Genomic DNA, 27,753 nt, shown 5'->3' with positions numbered 1-27,753 from the left:
GCGGCAGGCATCCTCCCTGTCCTGGCCTCCCTGCCTGGAAGTTCACAGGGGCTCAGGACAGTCGGGCTGCTGCACCAAGAAGATGATGTCTGAGAGGGGAATTACTTCTGAAGAGAAAAAAAGGTAGGGAGAGAAATAGAGGTTGCCTCCTACAGAGCAGAAGTTTATTACCATCTTAATGACTAAAAAAGGATTAGAGGAAAGGGGCACATTTCACCCCACCCTATAATATATCGAAGCCATAGAGTCTCTTACTGTGTAAATTAAAGGTAATATTCTTGAAGGCCCAAGCATGGGCATCTTTTCTTAGCTCTTGACTTTATCTGGAGTAAAAACTAATTCAGTACAAACTCAGAAAATCTTTAGTTAACACAGGGGCAGAATCCTATTACAATAAAAGAAAAGCTAACCTTGTTTCAATGTAAGTTTATAAATGCTCTAATTATAAATGTGCACGTGGCAAAAGAGCAGTTTTTACATGTGTGAGCAATTTATGCATGTGAAATCAGCTAGGCAACACCAAATACCCCTAAAAAGGGAACCAACTTGGCACAAACATCTTCTTATGGTAAAGGGCAAGTCTTTGGTACCTGCAGCCCACCTCAGGCTTGGAAGGAGTGGGTACCTTTGGGATATGACCTGAGGTACTCGCATTTCCCCACTCGGCCATAGATTCCAGAAGGCTCATTAACCTCCAGAAGTAACTCCCTTCTAATTTAACCCTGTTTGTAGTCTGGGGCCTAGCTTAGTTTTCAGCCATCTTGGCTTGGTTAAGAACTTTTCCATGTCCAGGGACTGAAACCTGGACCTCTATCACCAGCACTGACATTGCCTACTGGCTCTGCCGCAGCCTGCGGTTTCAGACCCACAGGTCATACGGTTAGCAGGTCCCTTGCAGGTATTGCAGCTCAGCTGTCAGTTGATCTAGCAAGTCCAGAAGAAACCATTCCTAACTACTCAGATGAGGTCGGATGACAGCAATGGGATCCCAGGGTGTCCACTATGGGATCTGCTGAGCTACCTGTGTCTCCCTCTAGGGAGCAAGGCCAGTCTATGTGCCTCCCAGCCCCATGGCCTCTCAGGGTCAGCAGACAAGCCTCTCTAGGCTTGCTGTGAGCCACAGACGGGTCTGTAGGCAGAAAGCACTATGAACTCAGTGGCTGCCTTGCCAGCCTATAACTGTGCTTTTATCCATGGTGTTATCAGTCGCTGAGGAAAGTCTCAGAAACGTGTAAAATTTGGACATAGTTTACAATGGTAAGGGCTTGAGCCTAGCAGCTCAGCCACAAAACCATGCTGTGCAGACAGTTAGAAAAATGGATGCCTGGGACAATTTGAATCATATAAAATGATGACTTATGGAGCTTTTTGATACATAAAAAAAAAAGATGCATCTTCTACTAACAAACTGAACATAGATTTATGTTTGGAAGGAATTCTTCCACTGAGCTACTTGGACTCATGACTTGGACATGCATGGAGCACTCTGCTTCCCCCAGCGCTGGTCCCAGAGTAGACACCAACATAAATCATAAATGAGTTCTGGGAATTCTCCACTCCAACAAACCAGGGAAAAAGGGCTCAGTGCGGTGCTGAAGCATGCCCTGCCCTTGGCATGGGTCTCCTTGAACCTACAGTGGTCCCGGGAGCTATCTCCAGGTTACTTGTCTTCAGACAAGGAGAATGAGGCATAGAAAGGTTGAGCATTACACCCTAGTTCACACAGCTATGATCAAGCTGGAATTCAAGTCTAGATAGAGTATGCCAGAAAGTCTAGAAGAAAATGAAGATGTGCACATAAATCACTCCAATGCAAATGTGTAACATACTCTGCCACAAGAGGGGCACCAGGGACTATGTCAGCAAACCCAAGAAGAAGAGTGTTTCTATCATCTCAGGAATGTAGGAGGAAGAAGAAGATGGGAGAAGGAGGAAGGAGAAAACAGGGAGGAGGAAGGGCAAAAGGGCGGGGGAGAGTACTGAGGGAGCCACGGGGTGGGGGTTGGGGGGCATCTCATTAGGAACCTGGTGTCTGTCTTGATCTCATGATGATTGTTATCATTGAGGTATGTTGTGTGTTCATTCTCTTTTGTGACAGTTGTCTAAATTTGACAGCCATTCTGCATTGTTGCTCTCACCTCAATCAAGACAGGCGCCTTGCGTGGCTCAAGCCATCCCTGCCTGCACCCCACTGCAGCCTTCTTTGATCGTGCCTATCTGCAACCCAACCCTTCCTCCCCAGAATGTCACCCTCACGTGTCCCACAGTTGGAGCCTTTGAGCTTGGCTACCCTCACTAGGTGGAGTCTTTGGAGACCATCCATGAGGCTGTCTGCTGATGGTCCTTTTTTATTTTTTTAGTTGCTGGTAAACCTTTATTTTATTTATTTATATGCGATGCTGAAAAATGAACCCAGTGCCTCACACATGCCAGGCAAGTGCACTACTGCTGAGCCACAGCCCCCACCCGCTGCTGTTGGTTCTTAAGAGTGAAGTCTCCCCTTCCTCCTCAGTGCTCTTCCTAGGAAGGCTGTGGCTGTTAGGGTCTTGCTGTGGGAACCTGTGGCTGCCTCTGCTTATCACACTGTTTGAATGTGTTGAGTTGACTTAGCTAGGTGGCCCTGAATGAGTCATTTGAAGGCAACCTGGAGACAGGACTGTCGATAGCCACTTCTGGAGAAATAGTCTGTTCCCATGGGGTATGGGTGCAGCCCTCTCTTTGGATAGCTGATTCTCAACACACCTGTGAATGGATGCCAATGAGTCTGTCTTCAGCCAGGAGAGGAAGAGATGTTTTCATCTTTTGCTATTTTTTGGTTACTTTTGAAATATTGTGTGAGTACCACTTACCCTTACAGAAAGCCACTTTTTTCAGGAAGGTTGGGTGGGGAGTGGTGTCCCGCAGGCAGAGGTGGTGGGAACATCTGTGGCCTCAAGAGTTGTTCTCTAATAAGATAAAAATGTCCTTGCTGCTTTTCCTTCCTCCTGGTTCTTTTCCACAGTGTAAACCTCACTGGTGTGCCATGAAGGTCTTTCAGAGCCAAATGTATGTATGTTTGATTTTTAACAAGATCCTAGCTGCAGGGAAATTATTATCAGGCAGTATATGAGCCACCTTTGAGATGGAGGCCCTTGTCCTGGTTGGTTTAGAGTGGCAGCAGCATACAGGGAGAGGGGACACTGAATGGGAGGGTTTACCCAGAACAGGGACATGTTAGGGTTCTTATTCTGCTTCTGTCTGTAGGTTCTTAGACAAGCCCCTTCCCTGGCTCTCGGAGCAGGTTCTCCATCTCCTGCACGAGAGTGGGCTCTGACTGGTCCATATTCCCCTTGAGCCACAGCAACAATTTACAACCTGACTTTAAACATGGCTGGCTCCCCTGTCCTCAGGTTCAACCAACTGAGGATCAAAATATTCTAAAAATAGGGGGATACGGATATAGCTCCGTTGGTAGAGTGCTTACCTTGAATGCACAAGGCCCTGGGTTCAGTCTCCAGCACTGAAAAAAACAAAAGTATTCTAAAACTAAATTATATTTGAATTGAATATATACAGACCCGTTTTCTTGTCATTACTCCTTAAAAAGTAGATTTTTTTTTTTTGGTGGGGAGTATACTGGGGATTGAACTCAGGGGCACTTGACCATTGAGCCACATCCGGAGCCCCCCTTTTTTTTTTCTCAGTGAATTGCTTAGTGCCTTGCTTTTGCTGAGGCTGGCTTTGAACTTGCAGTCTTCCTGCCTCAGCCTCCCAAGCCACTGGGATTACAGGTGTGCTGTACCGTGTAGAGTTTAACAAGCATTTTCTTAGTGTTTATATTGTATTAGGTATTATAAGCATTGTAGAAATGATTTACCAGCAATGGGAAGATATGCGTAGACTGTATACAAATACTAAGCCATGTGCATAAGGTACTTGAGTGTCTAAGGATCTGGGTATTCATGGGAGATCTTGGAACCACTCCTCACCAATACTGAGGGATGACTGATGGGAAAAGACACAAGGCTCAGATGAGTGACTTTATACCCTGGAACTTCCCACCTAGCACTGACAGCTTAGGTGGCACTCCAGTGTGCAGAGACAGAGGGGAACCTCAAAGCACTACCCTCACCCAAGGGGTACAGTGGGGAAGGGTAGGGCTCACTGTCCCTGTCTCTTAAAGCCATGGAGGTAGGAACCCCAGCCCAGGGACACTGGTGGGTATATTTGATTGACCGCTTCATTTTTTTGGTCTTGATACAGCAAATGACTTTCTGTGTCACTTTTCCATACTAGAGCTATGCTTTGAGGAGCCCTCTGCCATGAGGGAAAGACAGGTGTCCTTCTGTGATTAACCAGGATGTCAAGGGGCTTCTAGCAGTGGGGTCTGGACTCCTGTTAGATTGTCGCGGAGGGATATAGTCAGCCATGCGAGAACCCTGCCCTCACTCCCCCAGTTACATTTCCTTTCTGTTCTCTTTGTATTGCCCTTTATTTGCAGTTTTTGCATCTGGTCTTAGAAAGCCAAACAACAGCCAGAGTGTTTAGATGAGGGGCCCACAGCATGGCAGCCCTAAACTCAAGCAGTAAGATGGACATTTGTAGATGAGATGAGAAACATGTCCCCGGTCCTGGCTCTTGGACATGTGTAGGTCTGTACAAGGAATGGCCACCTCAGAGGTGGCAGGGGGCTGGAAATGGCAAACTGTATGTGACCCTTGGTTGTGTACCTGCTGTTTGCCAGGACTCCAGCTTATTTACCTTCGTGCCTCAGTTGTGAGCACACTGGTCAGATAGCATTCACGCATCCCTGGGATCTCTGCATCCTGCTTCCTACTCCACCGGCGCACAACTTTTTTGTTTTCTTTAAAATTTTGGAACTCTGAGGCGGGGTGACTTCTGGTACTTTTCCACTTTTGTTCTGTGTCATTTGAAGACCAGCCAGGTGAGTGAGGCACCACGGCCAGTCCCCATCCAGACTCCCAAAGACGGCCAGACTGGCTTTGCTGCCTAGAAGTGGGTGTTTAAAGGCCCAGAGAGAGCAGGACCTGGGGCTGCAGGTGACCAAGAGCTGAGGGAACCTCTACCTTCAGACTCTTACTATTGTATGTTTGGAGGGTTTTGTTGTTGTTGTTGTTGTTGTTGTTTTTTTTTCCTGCAAAGGCAGCTGAGTTCATTTCCAAAACACCTTCCTAGGTTTTGTCATGTGAGAACAAGCCGGAACATTTAGTCTCTCAATTACTCAATGTCCACTGGGCACCAGGGCTGTTCTCTCATGCTGAGTCCCAGAGAGAGCAAAACAAAGGAAACCCTGCCTAAGGGAGCCTCTGTTCAAACCTGTGAGTGAGAAGGACAATGTGCAGGAAACGTGCGTTAAGAGTGGGTGAAGGTTTGTGTCGCAGGTAAAATCCCAGGAAGAGAGGATGGCAGGGAAGGGCATGCTGAGCATGTGCAGGAGCCCTGGAGGCAGAGAGTGGCAAGTGGTGAGAGCGCAGGCTTTGAGGCAGGTTTGTGCCTCAGTGGTCTGGGAGCAGCAGGGCTGGCCGTGAGGGGATGAGTCCCGGGAAAGGACAGAGCCTTGTCCACTGTGGGAAGAATGTCCAGTTGTAATTAGGGGTACCCTTCTTAGGGTCCTATGAGCTGGAAACTTTGTAGATACATATTCTTTAGTTCTTACAACATCATTGAAAGATAGAAATAATTATTCCATTTTATCAGTGAAGATCCAGAGGCTCAGACATTCTAAATGTCATGTCAGCAACATACACAGAGTGATGACAAATTGGGACTCTATCTCGAAGTATGAACTTAGGTGTTTCCTTTGTCCAAAACAGAAGTTCAGGTCCTTCCTTTGCAAAGCAGTAGCCCTTTACAGAGAACGGGACAGGAATAATAAATGCTTGGGCCCTTTCTTTGTCCTTCCCCCTGAGGCTTTAGGGTGCAGGTCTGTGTCTGTGAAGCTCTGGGATGGCCTCTTGGAAGTCCCTCCCTTTAGGAAGATCTGTGCTCCTACAAAGTGATTCAGAGGCATGGGCAGGTCCAGTCTTGGGATTGAATCACTTTGCTTCATTTTCTTGTCCTGAAGATTTAACATTTGTTGGGCATTTTCTGATGTTGAAAGTTATCTATGTGTGGAGTAAGAAGTTTATGAAAGCCCAGTGTGGTCTTTGTCCCTGCATGGGGCTCCATGGCTCCACTCTGTCCAATGGCTGCCTGCCTCTGGGAAGACTCCAATATTCCGCCTGGGCTGTCAGATGGATGAAACCCAGTTTTTCCTAAAGGCTCAACTGTGTTTGGCATGGATCTAATACATAGCCAGTGGATGGAAATGGTCATTTTACTATTATCATTTTAAGATTTCTACTGCTAGAAAATATATAGGATTATTCATGACCTCCCAGCCAAGAGAATATCCTGCTTTTTACATTTTATAGGTCCTTGTTTATGCACTATTCTTAGTAAGTGATTAGCCAACTGATCCTACCTCAGAATGATTAACAGGCATTTTTTGGCCGCATCCCATTTTAAATTAGAAGAAATTTTTACAACTTATTCTTGAGTTCCTTTAAAAAAAAATCAACAAAACATTGTGCTAGTTAATTCGGTGTTAGGGAGAAGTCATATTTATGACTTTATGGAAGTCATAAACGCAAAATCTCAGCAGCATGAAATCTGTTCCTGTAGTGAGCAGACTGGTTCCTATGGCTGTGTGGTTCAGTGGTCTGTGCTCTGGTTGCCTTTCTGGTCCAGGGAACTGACTAGTCCAACAAGCATCCAGTGTGGAGTCTCTGAGGTTCTTACAGACCAGAAATCACTTCTCAATGTTCTCTCCTCTTTTCCACCTCATACTGGGCTGGGAGGAAGAACCCATTTACCAGGTCGTCTGTTGTTGAGTTTTCCTAGCAACAGAGCACCCTGGACTGAAACCAAATTAAGCTGGTGTTTACTCTGAGCTATAACGATGCTCAGTGGTGTGTGTACTGTCATTTCCTTCCCAGGTCGGCCTTCACGTGGAACATCTACCCCTCCCCCCATTTTACAGCTGGGAAGTTGAAGGTCAGGTGAACACCCTGGTTGGTAAAACCCTGAGGGCCCATCTTGGGGGAGCCAGGGCTTGAACCTAGGTCTGTCTGGGGCCAGGCCTTTCTTCAGGGGCCATTCACTACACAACCTTATGATTCAATAAATAGATTACACTATGCCCATTTGTACCTATAGAGGTGACATTTGCACATGCCTTCTATTATGGGCCTCTTTCCAGGCGTCCCTTTGTCTGGTTTGCATAGAGCTGGGTGCAGCAGGTGTTTCAGGCTCTGCCAAGGTCACTTGCTGGTCCCTGGGCAGGGCCATGTGACTCCTCATGGGTAGGGCCACCCAGAGTCTCAGGTGTATGCCCTTCTGGTACTCTTCCTACAGGTAGGCCCACAGGTAGGGACTGCAGGGGCCCTCAGGCTTCAGAGCCTGGGTTCTAGGTCCCCCTCTGCCTCCTGAGAGCTGCTTGATCTTGGGAAAGTTATTTATTATCTTCAAGCCTTAGTTCATGTTCATTCTAGATAAATAAGAAATAAAGTTCATACTTTATTATGTTGGGTCATACTGTGAGACTTGGAGAAAGTGCACGATAGAAAGTACGTAACAGGGCTCAGTCAACAGCATCTGTCATTAACGCCCTATATTGAATTAATTCCATGGCCCAATCCAGGATGTGCTCATGTCAACAATTACTCTATCTTCAAATCTTTGCTCATTTACAGCATTGTGTATCACTTTTGTCCCCAGATTCTCCCTCCCCCAAGCTCTACTCTAAGATGAGGATTGGGTCTTCCAAACTAGACTATACCCCTGTGTTTCCATCTTATAACCTTCATCTCTGCACACTGTCCCTTGGGTGCCAGAAGAAGGAAGCCCAGGGCTGTGTGTGTTCTCAGGGGCTGTGTGATCTTGGGGTTCTGTGAGCTCTTGGCACGGTATCCCAATACCTCTCCAGACCCTGCCATGTCTTTCCAGCCAGCCACCACTGACCTTGGCCATGTTTCCAACCTGGAACCTGAGGACTGGTGAGGCACATGCTCAGGGCAGGTTCCTCAGAGTGGCGGAAGGGTCATACTCAGTTGCTGCCAGGCGGTGGTGGCTCAAGTCTCAAATTCTAGGTGCCCAGGCAGCTTGGGTTTCCAGCCATCTGTAGCTCCCCTGTTGTGGAATGCCTGCAATTTCACAGTTGAGAAACTGAAGGAGGGTGGGGGAGTCCCTGCGGGGTGAGATGTGCTGACTACAAACTCCAGCTTATTTTAGGAGGCTCTTGCTGTGACACACCATGTGTGGCTAAGGCGATGAATGGCTGCCAGTCAGCAGACTGTGGCTTGGGAGTCTCTGAATGCCACTGCCAATTCTCTGATTAATAACAGCAGCAGCGGGTTCAGCTCTTCCAGCATGAACCGCTGGCCTGATTTCTCTTTTCCTGACATTCCATGGATGGGGGTCAGTGTGTGGAATGACATCTATGACACAGTCATCAGGCACCTATGTGGCCCAAAGATGTTACGCTAAATATGAAGGCTCAGGATCCTTTCCTGTACTTTCCCTTTCCGTTGGGTTGTATGTTTAGATTTTAAAGCAGATTCTGGAATGTTGGGAGGACAGCAGGTTTGTTGACGACATATTCCATTTATCAATTTAATGAGTTTGTTACTCACCACTTAGCTGGTAGATTATGAATAGAAGTTCTCCTGTCTTAGATGCACAGTCAGTTCTTGGGGACTTATGAGCTGAGTGGACTTCACTTTCCAAATTACAAAGACATTAATCATGAGCCCTTTAGGCAAAAATGATTCAGAGGATGAAGTTTCCCTTAGCTTCAAGGAAGGACAATTCTTTTTGCATAGAGAGGTGAAGGTGATTCTAGCATCTGAAGGTCCATTAGCATTCACTCTTCGGAGGATATGTGGATTTGGGGACCACAGCAGTGTTGGTCCCTGGTTATTGTGCCTGTTGTGTATTGTGAATTCATTTATCTGTTTAGACAAGTGCCCCTGCCCACTGTGAGTGGCTGCGCTTCCCTCCTCCCCGGCTTACAGCCTGTCTCTTGCTTTCCTCTGCAGTTCTGCACACTCAGGGCCCTGTTGATGGCAGCCTCTATGCCAAGGTGAGGAAGAAGAGCTCCTCAGATCCTGGCATCCCTGGCAGCCCCCAGACTGTGCCAACTGCCAGCAGCCCAGACCACAGTGACCACACCTTGTCAGTCAGCAGTGACTCAGGCCATTCCACTGCCTCGGCCAGGACCGATAAGACCGAGGAGCGCTCAGCCCCGGGAGTTCGGAGGGGCCTGAGTCCCCAGGAGAAGGCTGAGTTGGACCAGCTGCTCAGTGGTTTTGGCTTGGAAGATTCCCGGGGCTCCCTTAAGGACATGACTGATGCTCGCAGCAAATACAGCGGGACACGCCATGTGGTGCCTGCTCAAGTCCATGTGAATGGAGATGCCACCCTGAAGGACCGGGAAACAGATATTCTGGATGATGAGATGCCCCACCATGACCTGCACAGTGTCGACAGTCTGGGCACCCTCTCCTCCTCTGAAGGGCCGCAGTCGGCCCACCTGGGTCCCTTCACCTGCCACAAGAGCAGCCAGAACTCCCTCCTGTCTGATGGCTTTGGTAGCAATGTTGGTGAGGATCCGCACGGCACCCTTGCTCCTGACCTGGGCCTTGGTGTGGATGCCCTCTATGAGCGGGAACGGACGTTTGGAAGCCGAGAGCCTAAGCAGCCACAGCCTCCACTGAGGAAACCCTCTGTGCCCACCCCTACGCAGGCTTTTGGGCCGAGCAGCTACTCCACCCAGACCTGGGTTCGTCAGCAACAGATGGTGACCGCTCATCAGTATAGCTTTTCCCCCGATGGGGAGGCCAGACTAGGCAGTCAGGGCACAGCAGACAGTTCTGGCCTCACCCAGACACAGCCACGGCTTCCTATCACCCCAACCCGTGGAACCAGTAGCAGAGTGGCTGTCCAGAGAGGCATTGGCAATGGACCAAATCCCCCTGACACACAGCAACCTTGTCCCAGCAAAGTGTTCCAGCCCAGGTTTCCAGAAGATAAGGTCATGAACGGAACCAGCCAGGACCTGAACGTGGGCCCCTCCCCAGGCTCTCCCACCCTGGACATAGACCAGTCCATTGAACAACTCAACAGGCTAATCTTGGAGCTGGACCCCACCTTTGAGCCTTACCCAACCCACATTAACACCCTCAACAGCCTGGCCAATGGCCCCGTGTGTCCAGATGGCATGGGAGGTGGGCTCCAGGTGAGCAGCAGGCTGCCTGACCCAGCTGAGGGCCCCAGCAGGAACCCTGGGCGTCAAGGTAAGCCAGCACTCCATGGCATATTGACACTTGATGAGAAAGGAGCCGACTGGGTGGTTAGCTTTAACGAAACTCTCACAGTGGGGAATATTCCTCTCACAGATTCTATTGTCATATAGAATGGTGACCTCAGATCAAAATAGTACTGTGCCACCATGGGTCCTTGGTCGCACATTTGAAGGCTGGGAAGAACAGGGCACAAAACCTGCCATTAGAGCCAGTGCAGGGCGGGGATCGGGCCCAGCTGGCTGAAGAGGGCTGTCTGGGCCTTCGTTTCACTCTGGTTATGTCTGCTAGAGCTGCAGCCAGCCAGTGAGGAGAATGTTGGCAGCCAAGCCGCCTGAAGCAGGTTTCCCTCTGCCTCCTACTCGGCTGTGTGCCAGTATATGCCTTCTCTAAGCCTTGGTTTCCATATCTGCACTATGTGCTTAATAGTAAAGCCTTTCTCACTCAAAGAATGTTAGTAGGTTAATGGAGGAAGGATAGTTATCCCATCCATAAATTACAGGTCCATCCCTGTGCTCCTCTTTCTGTTGAGCCTCCTCCAAGGCTAAGGTGAGTGTAGCCAACTCCATGGGCCCGTTTGGCCTTCATGTCTCCCTCTCTAACATGGGGAACATTTGATAGTAACCTGGATTGTTCTGGAAGAGTGCCAGGCACATCATTGAATTTGAAGGTTGGGGAATGAAGTGATGGAGAGGTGTGTCTGGAGGTTGAGCATCAGTCTGGCATCTTGGCGTAGTGGCCCTTTTCATCTTCCCACAGACCCTGGTTAGAGGGATCCACCCCTGAGTTACTTTCACATTGGCTACAGTGTCAGTTGGCTTCATGGTCCTCTCAGGTTTGCACAGGTGGGATGGACCCAGAGTCTGTTCCCTCTCTGGAAGCAGACAAGTGAGGATTGCAGCCTGACTCAGGTCTGGGTCACTCAAGGCAAGAATGCATGCTTTGCAGACAAGACTCCAGCTTCCGTGATGAGTAGGGCTACCAGCTGACCCTGTGACTTCCATGGTAAGGGATGGAGTGTGTTACACTGTCTATGAAAAGGAGGTCCTACCCCAGTGTTTGGTGATGGAAGGTGGGAAGAATGCCAATTCACATCACCTCTGATGTACTGGGATCACCAGTGAGCAAAGAGTGGGCTGGTCTGAGTAACTCATACCATGTACATCACCTCACTGAGCTGGAAGAGCCTCCCTCAATTAGGTTGTCAGACTCTACAATACATCCATATAACAACCACAGCCACCACAACAGCAATAGTAGCAGTGACCAAGGATTCTGTCCAGGTCTAAACACCAATGCATTCAAGAAGTTCTGGGTTTGAAAAAAGGTTTTAGTGGGAACAAAACCTGCACAATGGCATGCTATTTATCTCAATAGACTTTCTTTAAAAATTACTTGGAAAAATTAAAATTATGAGTCTTTTCTCTGGGATTAAAATTTCTCCTGAAATTTGGAAGAGGCTGCAGTGTGTGTGAGGAAAAGTCATTTATGCCCAGGGACCCATACAATGGTATCTTCAGGTTACTATTTTCCATTGGACTGAATTCAGTCCTTTGAGATTCCTGTTCCTGTTGTAATGAAATAGGTATAAAGCCTGGGATTGAGAAGGCCAAGTCCTATTTTTCTCCCTTACATTGGCTGTTTTTAAATTACTTGATGCACTTGTTACTGTAATACCTGGCATTATAATTTAAATTTCAAATCTTCGGTAACTATTTTTATTTTAAAAATAATTACAAATTTGAAATTAAAGGACTGATATTTCAATTGAACCAGTAAAATTTAGTGCTTGGGTGAGTGATCATGAAGATTTAAAATATTTGTTAATTTATTCATGTTCAACAGGCATCTTGGGCCATTGCCCGATTTTTTTTTTTTTTTTTTTTTTTTGTATCTTTAGAATTGTAGAGATTTCAGAAGATCAGATATATGCAAACTGGATACAAATCATTGAGATCTTCTTGAAATTTGAAAATGACCTTCTTGTAGGAAACTCGTTGCAAATGTGCTGCTTGTTCCTAAGCAGGGATCATGGGCACTGAAGTGCTACTCAGCACTAGGACCTGGGCAGAGCCACCCATGCTTTTCCTCCAGCCGGCTCCCTCTTCCAGCTCAAGCTTCCTGTTTTAGGTAAGCACTTAGCTGGGAGATGGAGCAAGCCTGTGACTTATATAAAGAGGCCTGGATGGTACAGGTGACCTCCAAACAACCTGTGCAACTGGCTTTTGGATCTCAGTTGAAGACATCTCTTCTTGATAGAATGTTTATATCTGTTTCCAGCCCAAATGGGTGGGGAAGGGAATGTTCCTTTCCTCCCTGGCAGGTAGGGAGAACACTTGAACCCTCTTGATGTTGAAATTTCAGTACCTTCACTTGCATTTCTTAAATTGCAAAAGGCTAGGTTGATGACCAACAGAAAGCAAAAAATCCCTAGATACTATTAGGGAAACTCATTGAAGTATGGTGGTTAACCAGCAGATTCTGAGACCCCGGAACATCTTCAGAAGGTTGGGATGCTGAAAAATCTGCACTTTGAAAGTGTCCAGGGGCCATTTTCCTCTGTCAGGAGGAAAGCAAAGACTGCTTTGCTGGGGTCCCCGGTACATGTCTCTCATTTCCAGTATGTTGAATCGGAAGGGCCCAGCAAGAGTGAAAGGAATCATAATGTGCCCAGGATGGTACAACCCGTCATTCCCACATCATTGGCTATGAGACCAAGTCCCATTGACAGTGCAGCAGCTCCTGACTTCAGCCATCTGAGGCTCATGCACACAGTGAAAACTGCAAAATTCCCCATCTTTTCCATGTGCCCTTCTCCATGGCAGGCCTTCTCTCCCAGCCCTGGATGCCAGCTACCACACAGCTGTCTTAATTCTGGCCATAGATAAAGGCTTGACACAGAGGCTCAGCATCCTGAAGTGAGTAAAATCCTTCACTCTCTGCAGATAGTGTCCTGAAAACAAAAAAAAAAGACCTATAGTTGTAGTCAGGATTTGAGAACAGCATTGCCCAGTGCTCCCTTGGACTATTGCACGTCCTCCTGCAGAACCGTGCAACTTGACATTACACCAGCTCTGCAGGAAGCAGCATTCCCACCAGGGGTCTGGTTATTTCTGAGATGAAATAATATGTGAAAACTGAATATGTCTCTTTCATACCGGCACTGCAATGATGTATTGCTATGGCTACTGTTCCTGGTTGTAGTGGTGGTGATATGGTGATAGGGATGGTGATTATAGTGATGGTGATGATCATGCCAATGTGGTGATGATGGGGGGGTAGTGATTTTAAAGATGGTAAGGATGATTGCAGTAGTTCATAGTCCCCAAAGGTTCATGTGATAAGAGCTTGCTCCTAGAAAGATGCAACTGGGAGGTGGTGAAACCTTTAAGGAGTGGAGCCTAATGGGAAATCTGTAGGTCATTGGGGTTGTGCCCTTGAAGGGTATAGTGGGTCCTTGTCTCTTCTTCTTCCTCTTTTTTTTCCTGTCGAGCCTCGAGGTGCTGGTTTTGCTCTGCCACGCCTTCCCACCATGAGGTACTGCCTTGCCACAAGACTAAAACGAGGGCCACTGCTCATGAGCTGAAACTGTGGGCCAAAATAACCCTTTTGTCTTTATAAGTTGACATGCCTGGTATTTGTTATAGTGACCCAAAGCTGACTAACACAATGATGGTGGTGGTGATGGTAGTAAAGGTTTCCACCTTGAGTGCCTTTCTGTTCCAGGCACCTTCTCATCCACCAGGTCTTGTAACAGAGCTCCCATATATCTGGCTCTGCATCCTGTGGTGGTGCCCTTATTCTGCTACACTCACATTTTTTTCACCAGCCAGGTATCATCTCAAGGGCAGTGCCCATGACTTAAATCATTGCTTCCTGGTATGTAGTAAGATTTTGATAAATGTTTGTAAATAGAGTGCCATGGAGCAGGTGGCAGTGCAGGTGTATCCCCACCCCCTGCCCAGGGACCCAAGTTGTTCTGCTGTGTAGGCATTGATATGAAGTTTATCTTGGGTCCGTGTAGGGTGCCCATCTCTGCCCACAGGACAAGAGATGGGCCATGCAGAGGTGGGGCGTCAATCTTGGTGACAAGCCTGGCACTGTTTGTGCAATATTGTATCCCTTTGAAAAGTGCAGGGAGTTGGATTTGGCAGCATTTTACTGTCTCTAGGTGACCAACTGCCAGCCAGGGCAGCTCCCTCACCCTGGCTGTGCTTCGGTGAGAAGCCCCCTGGATGCTGCTGTCATGCCCATCCTCCCACCCAGCCCACCAGGCTCCCAGCCTCACTCCACCTTGCATGTGGGTGGGTTTCTTGGATCATATCCTTCAAGTGGGGAGATTTCAATTGATGATACCTGAATAACAAGAGCTGTGACTCAGCCTGTGAAATTTACGATTCCACGGATGACAAAAGCCAGCTGTTTTTTTTTTTTTTTTCCCATACCTTAAGGGCTTCTGGCTTCATGTTGTCAAAATATTTTATTCATCTTACATCAACCTCAGCCCTCCGCTGACAGGAACCTGGCAGGCACTTGTTCTTGCAGATACTCCTGGGCCTTCCTGCTGGTGTTTTCAACATTCCTCAGACAAGGGCGTCTGCTTCATTAGCATCAGCACAAATCAGATGCCCTATTTACATAGAAGACAGTTTAGAGTAGGTGCCAGGTTCTAATTACTGATTTGGTTATGATTAAAGTCCAACCAAAGGCACCACATGTGAGCCCTGGAGGAGCTCTCAGAGCTCAGCAAGTGGTGCCACGTGCCTGCCTTACAAGCTTTGATGGCAGGAATAAGAGGCCAACAGACGCATGGAAGAGGACACACATACACAGTCCCGCGGCACTAACACTGGGGTATCACTGCCTTTACTGAGCAAGTCAGGGAAGGTGTGGGGGCATACCATGGGACTCTTGCAACCTAGCTGAGTGGAGGGGATCCAGGCCAGGCAGATGCTGGAGGAGAGGCAGAGGCAGTGCAGGGTAGAATGGACAGTGTAGTGGGTTGGGGACGCTCATTGCTGAACCTCCACTACCAGGTGGGGATGGCAGGGAATGAGGCCGGAGAGGCAGACAGACCCTGCCACAAAACCCAGCTTGGTGTCCAAGAGTGTGGCTCTTCCTAGAGAGCAAGCCACAGGGTCCTGAACAGGGTAGGACTAGGATCTTGCCTGCTCATCTTCTGATGAGTGTCACTGGCTACATTCATCTGGTTGAATAAGCCACAGCCAAGGTCATTGGCCTATTTCTATGAAGGACCCTTGCTCAGTATTTGTTACCATGGTAAAAGAGGCTCTTTTTTTTTTCCCTCTTCTTTTTTTTCTACTCATGAGCTTCCTGGATGTGTTTGAGGATGGCATATTTATTGCCTGAAAAGTTTTAAGAAGAGTTTCCTTGCCCAGAGGTTAGGACTGGCCACTGTCCTCCCTGATCTTCGAATCTGGCATTTTAATAAACTGTGAATATTGACAGGCTATACATGTATGAGTGCATATTTAATAATGGAGTCATTTGACTGCACTACAGAGAGCTCTGTGCATTGCCAATCTGAAAAAATGTTTTAGAATGAGAAATACACCCCCGGTGCTGAGAAACCAGTGTTGCAATGGCAGTCATATATCTAAGTATCCATGGGGGATGGCTTCTAGGACCCCTGCAGAGAGGCTCAATCCCTTGTAAAACGGTGTGTAGTATTTGCATGGAACCTACTCAGTCTTCCTGTATACTTTTAGTGACCTTGAGATTGCTTTTAACGTCTCATACTGTGTGCATTGTTGTCATTCTGTATTGCTGAAGGAATGTTGATAAGAAAAAAGTCTACATTTTCAGATATATCCAACAGAAGTTGATTGAGTCCATGGTGAAACCCATATATGTGCAGAAATGACAGTACTTTTTTTTCTTGCATAAACAAATATGAGAGTTAATTATTTCTCTTTACCCCAAGGACCCTCCTGCATAGCAGGCAGATTTGGGTGCTGTATGCTGTTACCTAGACAAGTACTGTGAGGAAATCCCTGCATGGTCAGGGGCAAGACATCAAAGTATAGGAGAGGTATATTGAGCCTACAGGACATGGCTTCCAGGTTGGCCACAGCAGTGGTCTCTCAACTTGTTAGACCCAAAATTCTGTTTCTATATCAAATATTTTATAAAGTCATCTTTACTCTTCTGAAATGAAAATCATAGTTAATATAAACTACTTTGACTCACATTAAAAAATAAATCTGACACCCCAACACTAATGTTAAAGGACAAATTAAAAAGTAATTTAAATAGGGCTAGGGCTGCAGCTCAGTGGCAGAGCACTTGCCTAGCATGGGTGAGGCACTGTATTCGATCCTTAGCACCACATACAAAAATAAATAAAATAAAGGCATACTATCCTTTTAAAACTGCAAAAAAAATGTAATTTAAATAAAATAATATGCATTTTAAACTGAAAACTTTTGGTCTGACTCACCCTAGAAAACAAAAATCACTCCTCAGATTTATTTTATTTTGTATTTTTTATTATGGCAAAACACCCATTAAGCACATCCACATAATTGTATGACCATCACCACTATATAGTTCCAGAACATATCTGTCCCCCTAAATGGAGACCTTTTAGCCATTAGCAAACCTGCTCTGTCTGCGTCTCCTCACCCATAAACCCTGGCCACCACTAATCCGCTTTCTGTCTCTGGACTGACCAGTTCTGGACTTCTCATATAAATTCAGTTGAAGGTTATGTGGCCCTGCTTTGTGGCTTCTTTTACTTGGCATGATGTTTTCAAGGCTCATCTGTGTCCATCAGAGATTCATTCTTGTTCATGGCTGAAAAAATTTCCATGATACAGATACTGTTTACCCCTTCATCTGTTAATGGCATTTGGGTTATATGATCCTATTGGCTGTTGGGAACAGTGGTGCTGTGAACATAGGCACACCACTATTTTTTTGAACACCTGTTTGTAGTTCTTTGGTTCTTATCTCTGGGAATAGTTGCTGACTCATGGTGCAGCTGGTGATGAACTTGTTGAGGAGCTGCTTCTCAGATGTTTACAAGTCACTTTGGAACATGCCAGGCCTCCCCTGTGGACAGCTGGTCTCCAAAAGCTCCACACTTCTGTGTGGTAGAAATGTGCTGGTCTGTTTGATCCTGTGTGGGGCCCTTGCCCTAGGAGGATCACCTCCTTCAATCAGGGAGACCTGCCAGTTTATTGAATCCCATGATGACGGTGATAAAATCCTCTCTCCATCACAATGGAGAGGTTGTGCCAACTCAATATGCTTGGTGACATGGTAGCACGGTCTCATTTCTGATCATGCCACATGTTCTCTGCATCATGGCTTGATATATCGCCTCACACCAAGGCCTTGCCCTCCCTCTCCATGCATTCCCAACTGGTCATGTGGGTAGAGAACTGGGAACCATTTCTCCCATGGCCTCCCAGAAGTAACATGAGCTGCTGATCCTCACTCAGTGAATCGCTGGGACCTATGGCCTCCTCTACCTCCAGTGCAACCCCCAACCCCACTCCCATGCCCTGAAACCAGCTCTTGTGTCCCCTCCTAAGGACAGTCATAGAGACAGATCATGAAATTCAGGTAGGTAGTAGGGAAGGTAATTCAAAAAGCGAACAGATTCAAATGAACAGAAAGTAATTGAAGCCCAGTACTAAAACCCTGTTGGTGGGGTCTTCAGGTTAGGGGTGCAGCTCTTTACACCTGTATTCTGAATTACATGTGTCTTATTAAACATGGGAGCATTGCTGGTGGGATTTGGGTATGCTTCCTGGGTTTGGAGATATAATTTCCTTTTTAAATATTTATTTTTAGAAAAAAAATGATGTTATCCAACCAAGCACACCGTGTTTCCCAATGGAAAGCATCTTCAATTTCAAAATCTTAAAAAAAAAAAAAAATAGAATTGCCTTTCTCCCTACCTTGTTGTACCTTTGTGGGAGCACCCCTCCCCCCCACCTCTCAGGACCAGGGGTAGAAATCCAGAAGGATCGTGGCAGAGGGAGGTAGCCCTGCATGGGGAAAGCTCTTTTCACTGTCTTAATACCTCATTTATCACTCAGGCCAGTAATTTTCTACCTGGTTACACTGTGGATAACTGCTCTTAAAGAATACACCCTGTAGGTGAAGGGGGCTGATGACCAATTCCTGTTTTGATTTGCAAGAACTGAATTCTTGGAGCCACTTCTGGGAGCATTTAAGAATAGTGTTTGAACTTTCCTTGTTATACCAGTCCTTTCTTCTTCACTTTCTAAAAGATGCATATGTTTATTTGAAGGAGCTGAAATCAGGAGGCCTCCAACTAGCCAGAAAGTCTTTGGTCTTTCTTGGTTTTCACTTCTAGAAATGCATGGAAGTTTCCAAAGTTTCCAAAACCCACTGTGCATGCCTGTGTGATGCCAGACTTGGTTCATATTTGATCCTATAAAGATCAATCAACAGCTTACCATACTTTATCTTCCAGTGGCCCAGAGAGAAAACAAAGGTCATGTTTTAAAACAGGCCATGTTTTAGGATGCCATAAGTTTCCATCTTTTTTCCCCCCTTATTTGTGAATTAATTTGTTATTGTATATATATAAGATCTTCAACATGATGTTTTGATACAAATAACCACAAATGATGAAATGATCACTGAGGTGGAGCAAATTAACATATCCATCTCCTCAAATACTTCTTTGTGTGTGTCTGCGTGTGCGTGCCCATGATAAGGACATTTAACCTCTAGTGTTTTAATGGTGTTTTATATACTGAAGCTTTGCTAAAACAGTAGATTCCATTCATTCTTTAGAGCAGGGATTTGTTTCCCTGGCTGCAAGCAAGAAGCCAGAATCAACGAGGGAGCTTCAAGAATGCAGATGCCAAAAATGTCAGAGGAGGCCTGCCTCTGCCTCCAGAGAGAGGCAGAGTGAATTGGCCAGGCAGATCGCCTGGGTGTCAGAACTATTTTAAAGGCTCCCTAATAACTCTAGTGTGAATCCACGGAGACCTTCTGTGCTTTGGTTACCAGTTGGAAACACCCAGGAATTTTATAAAACGCTGACCATGATGTCCTGACTCTGGAGGCCCTGACTTCCTAGGGAAGGGGTGAAGCCTGAGCTGCGGGATCTTACATGTGACACTCATGAGAACCCCAGTGTTATATTTGTGGTTTTCAACTCAGGCATGTGTCCCAACTCAGGCGTGTGTCCCAGTCACCTGGAGATCTGACCCGTGTCTTGTGGATGCCAGAGCAATTCCCTCCAATGGTCTGATAAGACCAGAATTTGTGACCCTGTTGTAGAATGTAGAGGACAGTGAGTGGTCAATATCCCCTATGAACTGCCTCCCACTGTGCATGGTGGCTCTCTTTCCTCAACACTGAGGGGACAAGGTGACTCGGCAGTATAGGGGAATTGGTGATGTGAAGTGTCAGGAAGGGCCACGTGGTGTCAGCTCCTAGGCACTTAGCCCTCCTCCCTCCTGTCCTTCCCCCTTGCCACCTCCCAGTGGAGAGTCTAAGGGCCCAGGATCTGCTGTGTGCTCAGAAAGGTCATATGTCCACAGGAACACGTGCATAGCACAGTTCAAGGAAAACAGGTGCTCCTGAGTGATCTCTGAGGGAGGTGTTGTCCACTTGATGAACTGACATATTTGGGAAGCTCACTGCATTTAGTTGCAGAATTGTCAGGAGCTTTGTGGGGTGTTTCTTCTTAAAATGTAATTTTCTAGCTAAGATCTGAGAATGCCCCCTCCCATGTTTCCCACATTTATCACAATTAGTGAGACATCAATGACAGTGCAGGCCCCCAGGTTAGGCTGAATTCAGTCCTGCATATAAGTGATTAGCATAGTACCTGACCATCCTGACCTGAATCTCCAACTCTAGGGCTCTGCAGGTGATGCAGCTCCTTCCTACCAGGCCTGCCAATGTTCCTAGACAGGGAACCTGAGGCTTTATCTCCTTATTGGGAAAACTGTCATGGTGGCCTTGGTTGAGGTGCCCCATAGTTTGGATAGGTCTGGGGCCAAAGCTGTCTTTGTCTTGCTCCTGCACTGTCTATACTGCTTTCCCCCCACACGTGACCTAAGTCACAACCTTGCCTTATCTCCAAGGCTCCTGGTCTTTCTGTGCCCCATCATAGTCTCAGCTCATGGCTTGGCAGGGTCTGCAGTGACACCTGCATGGCTCCTGGCTGGGCCATGCTCTGCCTTGACCCCTGCCCCACCCATAAATTACAATGAAACCACTCACATGAGGAAGTGTGCTTGTCTCTGGGAGTGGCAATGAAGGGGCACTCCTGGGGACATGTGTCCTGTTGAATAGCTTGTGGTTGGGTGGATCCTGAGTGTGTAGTATCTGGTGTCTGGAGGAAAGGAGTCCTGTATGAGGACTGCTGAATGCTCAGGGAGGGACTGGCCAGGGAGGTGGGTGGCATTCAGTCATACAGCCATAGCTGATAATAGAGAGAGCATGCAACTGAGACAAGGGAGGACGAACCTTTCTGTACGCACAGAGCTGTTGCCTGCCCCTCCCTCCTTGTGGACCCCAGAGGCATGGAGAGTCCCTGGAATAACACCTGTGGATGAAGTTACTGGTCACCATGGTCTGTGTTCAGTGGGGTCCAAAATGGCCTCTAGTGTCTATAGCAAGCACTTAAGACCTTTGTAACCATCAGAGAAGGGTTAGGTTTCATTTTCCCTGGCTGGGAACCAGCAGGGAGGCAGGTGCAGTTCTCTACAGCACCTGAGTCCAAGGCAGGCAAGGGGGAAGGGAGCCAGGTGGGCCCGGCAGGTACAGGTTTGCCAGCCCAGGGTTCTGGAGGAGGCCGTTGGCCTGTAAAGGTCTCTGTGCCGGAGCTTGGGTTTTGCCCCTATTTTTCTTGGTTGTTCTTCAAAGGGGAACTTTCAGAGAGGGGAAACCTTGCAGAGGCTCCCTTGAGCAAGTTCAGCTCTGTTCATCCCCTTGTCTACCCAGTTCCTGGAGGTGACAGCCACACTATAGAGCGTCTAGCAATCCCTACTCTCATTAAAACTTTTCTTTCCCTAGATTGGATTTCTTAACCGAAAAGGAGAAATTAGTTGTGACCAGTCATGGCGTGGATGTTCTGGCATAGTTCAGAGAGTAGTTTTCAATTATTCTATCATCAACTCATTAAGTAGTTCATTGCTCAAATGGCCAGTCTTCCAAGGTCACAGTCAGTTCTATCAGAAGCCCTGAGCTCATTTTTGGAGCATGTAGTATACAGTTAGCAGTGAAGGGAAAGTTACTTGCTAGGAGCTCAAGGCCAGAGAAGATGTGGTGGGGTGGCCTCTGGAGGTCCCTCCAGACTCAGGGCAGCCCTTAAGAGGGCAGGCGAGCAGAGGGGCAGTGGGTAGTAGTAACAGTGAGGCTGAGGTGGGGACAGGAAGATGTTGTCCACTTCACATGTGAGTGATTTCATGTTAATGAGAAGGTGTGATTTATAGACTGGAACGATTGAATTACTTTCTCTGGGAACACTCATGAGCCGAGCCTCAGAGTAGAAAAAGAAATGAACAAGTTGTGTGTCTTCTGGAGATGCAGGACTGTTCACAGGGTTCCGCCAGTCTCCGCGGTTCCAAGGAGCTTGATCTGCTTCCAAGTATTTTTATGTATTTTCCAAATTGTCTGCAATGACGTACATTAATTTTACAATCAGAAAGAAAGTAGTACTTAAACCTATAAAGAAGTCATTATGGGGGCTGGGGTTATAGCTTAGTTTGTAGAGTGCTTGCCTAGCATGCACGAGGCCCTGGGTTCAATCCCCAGCACCACACACACACACACACACACACACAAACACAAACACACACACAGCCACTATGCAAGAGAGGGTAGGGCAGGAAGAGTGTGTTTGGCCAACCACCGTGGGCTCTTCTAGGTACAGCTGAGGAGTAAGCACCTCTCAGCCCAGGCTCTTAAGCTGAGACACAGGGTCACCAGTTCAACTCCCACCTCCTCATCCCTCTCTAGACTCACAATTTAACAAACACATCAAGGCCTCAGGGCATCTCAGCATAAATGAATTTTGGAGCTGAGTATGATTAGATCCTTGTTTACACCTACCTGGAACAGGTGGTTTACCCCTTTATCTGTCCTCAAAAATGAAACTGAGAATCCAGGGATGGTGTCCCACACCTTTGATCCCACTGACTCAGGAGGCTGAGTTAGAAGGATTGCAAGTTCAAGGCCTGCCTTGGCAACTTTTAACGTAGCCTGTCTTAAAAAATAAAAATAAAAAAGCAAGGCAGGGGGAGTTGGGGGATTGGGGGATGTAGTTCAGTGGTAAAGAGTCCCTGGGTTCAATTCCCATTACAGGAAAAAAAAAAGAAAGAAAGAAAGAAAAAGAAGAAATGAAACTGAGAACCCTTCAAAGGAGGCAACAGTCCAGAGATAAAACACTTGCTATTTACGGTAGACCTTTTGTGGAGAGGTGAACCTGCTAGGCAGGGTGCCAGAGGAAGCAAATGAAGTGCCCCCAGAAGTTTCTGTACAGCAACTGGCCTCCACAGAGCCCCCTAGGTACCAGAGCATAAGGTGGTAACGCTCTGATTGCTCTCACCTCTGCCCTACCTGGGAATGGAAGGCCATGCTGTGGCTGTGTGAGAGAGAGCTTGGCTCAGGTTCAATCAGCAGTGCCCTGAAATTAAACATGTGCACCTGCTGTGGGGGAGGGCTCTCTCCCACCCTTCTATTGATATCACATGTGGGCCCCTGTAAACACCCAGGGTCTAGTCCATGCCCACTGCTGTGGGGTCACTCAGATCCTAGTGAGGGTACAGTCAGCCCAGGAGACTTAAGGAGTGAGGGCATCTTTCAGTGTAAACAGGAAGCCTTGGGCCACATCGGCCTTGCTAGTCCCTGGAGCTAGCCAGGAACCCGCTCCTGTAAAATGAAGCTTCTTGTCCAGTAGGGAACCTGGCACCTTGCACACTGGCAGCCCTCAGCTGGGAAGAATTTGTAGCACCAGAAGTTCAGGTCTGCAGAAGTCAGGGTGGGGGATATGCGATCCTCTCCTCCTCATGTTGAGAACTGAGAACCTGACCCTCAACTGTCAGGGACCACGAGTGTGCACAGCCCACACAGCCCAGGTCAGTGTCAGTGGATGGAGCAGGTGTGTGAGAGAGTGAGCGTGAGAGTCTGCATGTAGAAGTGTGTGAATGAGGTGCTACTGTATATACCTCGCCTTCCCTTTGGGTTTCTTTCCATTGGAACCCCTGGGGCAGAGGCCGCTACACCCTGGCCTTGTTACTGTGTCATAAACTCTGTCTCACAGTGCCTCATTCTTCCTGGCCTTTCCACCATCCCATTTCAGGGGATTCCAGTCCAGGTGGAAGGTGAGATACGAGTTATCCCAGAGACTGGGGCTTGAGGGTCTTGTGTGCCTACAGCCTGGAGACCTGCTCACTGCAGTCCTTGCACACAGACCCTGTGCTGGTGCTCTAGAGGGTCCTTGATCTCTTCCTCCTTTTTCTTTCTTTTTTTTTTTTTCCCTCATGGTGCTGGGGATCAAACCCAGAGCCTTGTGCATGCAAGGCAAGCACTCTACCAACTGAGCTATATCCCCAGCCCGATCCCTTTCTTCTTTTTGCATTTGTGAAACCCCTTTCTGGCAGCAGATGTGGAGTTGTCCTATTGCCACCTTCCCACAGGACTATCTTCCCCCTTTTGAATGTCATAGCAGCAAGATATTGAGAAATATTGATCCATCTGAGGAAAGCAATGTGTAACTCAGTTTTTAACCAGAGTCCATCTCCCACATTTTAGCACAGGCACTGGAAGTGGAGTTTTAGAGTAAGAACTTTGTCCTGGAGATATTTTTGAATGAAGACAATTCTATTTGTTATCTTAATCTGTGCCTACAGAGAGGAAATAAGAGAAGCGATTGCAAATCTGTGTTGAGCAGGGCCATTCCTGGGTCAGCTCATGAAAGCTTGTTTCAGAGACTTGTCTGAGGGAGGTTGAATAGCCCAGTACAGAAGCCACTTTCAGTTCCATCTTGGCTGATGCACAGACCCAAGTCCCCAGTGCTCTGAAGCAAAATTGTTAAAGGAAACTTTAAGATAGTTCTTTACAAAAAAAAAATGTCCTAGCCTCCCACCTTGAGGTTCATGGTTTAGAGCTGCACATTCCTTCTTGAGCACTGTTTCCACCTGGACGTACCTGACAGAGGAGGGCCTTTGGAGTGCACCTACAGGCCATGCTGGCTGGTTTTGAACTGGCCCAAATGGGTCCTTGGTTTCTAGGGCAAATTGTCTTCAAATGTCAGACCAGAAGGGTGGAGGTCAGGGCCATTAAGCTCCCAGGCTGCCTTCCCCAGGTGAAAGGGAACAACTGGCCTCACCTGGCACAACTTTCCATGAGCTTTATGCAGTGATGTACATTGCCATCCGTGTGTGATAGCACAGCAAGCTTATCTTGCAAGTTGAACAGAAGCATTGCTGCTCTGGGAGGCTCAGAGCCTTGTGAACTCCGAGTTTCTAGGCTGTGAGTAGACTGTAGATGCCAGAAAAGTGTGGCTGAGTCCCCAGCGCAGGCTGCAGGTAGGTTGTGTTGGATGGAACCGTTTCCCATCACTACTCAGTGTCATCTATATAGAAACTTTGAGTCAGTGACATGGCTTCCATTCCCTGGGAGAGGATCAGGGTCAGTCACTTGTCTGTGGCCCTAGCACTTCCTGTCCATCACTAATGCCCATGGCTACCATCTGTCCCTTGATTGCTTTAGGGGTACCCTCCTGTGTCTGAACTGAGCCATGTCAGGTCCTGGGGCCAGCCTTCCCTGATGTTGGCCTTTCCCCATAGCCCTCTCTGCACTGCCACAGATGCATGTTGAGGGTCAAATCCATAGCCCTCGCTGGGGCAAGTGTACTATCCTTCCTGGCCTGTAATCTTGTGTCCTGTGGAGGGCCAGAGAATGAGGACCAGGGCTACTATGCTCCCAGTCCAGGGACTGTCATGGGAATAGGATTTACAGGTACAGCATTTCACTTTCTTTCATTCTCATACAGTTTGAGGGAGGAAAAAAGAGCATACATTGTGCTCCTTTTACCCATAAGAAAGGGGGGGGTCCTACAGCTAACTTAAAGATGTACTTTGTATTCTTAGCTCACATCTGAACTCTAGGGGAATCTTAGTTGGATGTGAATTTTGAGACTATCATAACGTGAAACATTATCATCTTCACAGCTTGCATAAGATTTCCCCAGCTGCCCAATTATAAGAATCCTCAGGAAGAGATTTTTTTTTTAAAGCAACAGATTCCAGCCCCATCCTATTCCCCCCAACATAAGCAGAATCAGATTTAATCAAGAGCAAGGACCATGGGCATCTGTGGAATAAATGTCTGTAGTATTTCTGGTGTGAACATTTACAAGGCATTAGAACATTTATTGTTGGTGCTATGATCAGGGTATACTCCCCTCCAGAATTTCTCATTGTGATGATTCAAACGACCATGGTAGGGCCACCTTCTGCCTGGAGTCACCACAGATGTGTGGTCATCAGAGCTCTTGGTCTGGGGCACCCAGGGAGACATCTGGCAGGCTCCCTCTGAGCTCAGCTGTGTCTGTCCCGGCACTGCAGGGTTAGCCCTAGTGTTTCCCCCCTCACAAGCTCTTCTGGAAAGAGTATACTGGCTTCTGTGAGCTGTGTGCTTCAGGGGCTGCTGGCTCACCCTGAGAGTCTTAGGGTTTTCAGTCTGTCTGCATCAGCCCTGGTGTCTGCCCCTAGCACTGCTAAACAGCAATGAAAATTTTAAAATCAGGTTTTAATCAAGGGTCTCTGTGCTTCAATATGACAGAAGTCCCCTGTAGCCCACTTGCTCTCTCCTTACAGGCCCCTCCAGTGATGATCCCCTGGGCGGAAGACTCCGGAAACTGAGCCTTGGACAGTATGATAATGATGCTGGAAGCCAGCTGTCCTTCTCCAAGTGTGGATGGGGAAAGGCTGGCATGGACTCAGCCTCAAGCCTGGAGCCGTTTCCCTCTCCAGCAGACATCAAAGAGGTGTGTGCTGGGCCCCCTCCCCATCTCAGTTCCTTCCTACTGACTTTCTGTCCTAGGGCTCAGGACAACAGCAGTGCTTAGCCCCTGAACACAGCTACATAAACCTCTTGCACCCACCTTCTCTCACAGTCACCATTCCTCAGCTACAAGGCAGGTGGTTTGATTAGGTGCACAGGTGTGTGGTCAGACAGCCTGGGTGGGGATCCTTATACACCCAGAGATGACTACATGCAGGCTGCCTCACACAGGTCACCTGAGCCTCTGCATTCTGATGTAGAGTGGCTCCAGGTATGAAGCCCGTAGGTGGGTTGAGAGGGCTGGAGATAGGACAGTCATGGCCTTGGCTGGACTCCATGGGTGGACAGCACAGAAGACTTCTGGGCCGCCACACAGGGCCCCAAATGCTCCATCTAGAACCTTCAGGATTATGTCTCCAAGAGGGTCCACCAACAGGAGCATCTCCTGTTCTTCTGGAAGGTATAGTTAAGGCTTCTGATCAGAATCAGAGTAGGACAGGTCAGCCAACCCTCTTTATTTCTTCTCAAGTTGGAAAAAGTTGAAACCTACAGAATATTCAGGAAGAAAAGGTCATTTGTAGTCTTAATTCACAAACAAACCCATTTTGATATTTGGAATATTTCTTCCCAGCCGTTTTTTCTGTGCTGTGTGTTTAGCTTGTTGTGTAGTTTTACTTATCTATGGATATACCCTAGTTAAGGATTAACTTTCAGTCAGCACCGCAATGCACATTTCCCCTTGCTATTGCAGACTCTGTCAACTTCTTCAATATGCTGTATAATACTGTATTAATACGATGGACCATAAGATACTTGACTGTTCTATTAAACATGAACGCTCTTCCCCATTTCTATGGCTGCAGGGAGGGATGCTGGTTTCCTTCTCCTGTCCTCTCTCTCAGATGAGGACTTAGATCCACCAACCATCCTGGAGAGCTGCAGCTGTGTGCAGAGGACTTTCCCCTGACTCCCCATTCTTATATTCTCCTTCCCATGCCTATTTCAGACAATGATCACTGCATATCCCCCAGACCTCGACATGATCGACGGTAGGATTTTAAACACCAAGGAGTCCGTATGTTCGACCCCAGCATTTCCTGTGTCTCCAGAAACACCATATGGTAAGAAAGAAGCACATTACCTGTGTACAACATGCCACCACAAGGAGGAGAGTGACATGCCCCTGCTGCGCTCTCTTTTCCAGTGAAAACACCTCCACGCTACCCTCCATTCAGCCCGCCTGAGCCTCAGAGGAGCAGCCCCGCCAGTCTGCACAAAGGAGGACGGGGTAAGAATTCTCCCTGCTTTGGGTGTTGGAGAATGAGGCAGCTATGATACCACATTCACGAGTGCCATTTCTCAAAAGACAACTCTTAGGTAGAGG

At 47.5% G+C, this 27,753-nt stretch overlaps 1 protein-coding gene and 1 long non-coding RNA gene across 8 annotated transcripts in view; one reads left to right on the top strand and one right to left on the bottom strand.

Moving 5' to 3' along the window:
• Positions 1-27,753, top strand: part of Tns3 (tensin 3) — a 266,521-nt gene that overhangs the window by 177,144 nt on the left and 61,624 nt on the right. For all 7 annotated transcript variants that reach the window (XM_048786578.1, XM_015490306.2, XM_048786577.1 and 4 more), the window contains 4 exons: positions 9,078-10,334; positions 26,183-26,352; positions 27,376-27,490; positions 27,574-27,657. In XM_048786578.1, the coding sequence (XP_048642535.1) occupies positions 9,078-10,334; positions 26,183-26,352; positions 27,376-27,490; positions 27,574-27,657 (1,626 nt within the window). The remainder of the gene's footprint in view (positions 1-9,077; positions 10,335-26,182; positions 26,353-27,375; positions 27,491-27,573; positions 27,658-27,753) is intronic.
• On the bottom strand, positions 61-14,970 carry LOC125611544. Its single transcript, XR_007341750.1, has 3 exons — positions 14,786-14,970; positions 10,756-13,293; positions 61-509 (listed from the first exon to the last, which is right to left on the bottom strand). It is a non-coding gene; the product is annotated as an uncharacterized LOC125611544 (long non-coding RNA).

Source organism: Marmota marmota, unplaced genomic scaffold (genome assembly GCF_001458135.2).
Source record: "Marmota marmota marmota unplaced genomic scaffold, marMar, whole genome shotgun sequence".
Lineage (NCBI taxonomy): Eukaryota > Metazoa > Chordata > Mammalia > Rodentia > Sciuridae > Marmota > Marmota marmota.
The sequence above is the reverse complement of the archived record's forward strand: the minus strand, read 5'-3'. Positions and strand labels throughout refer to the sequence as shown.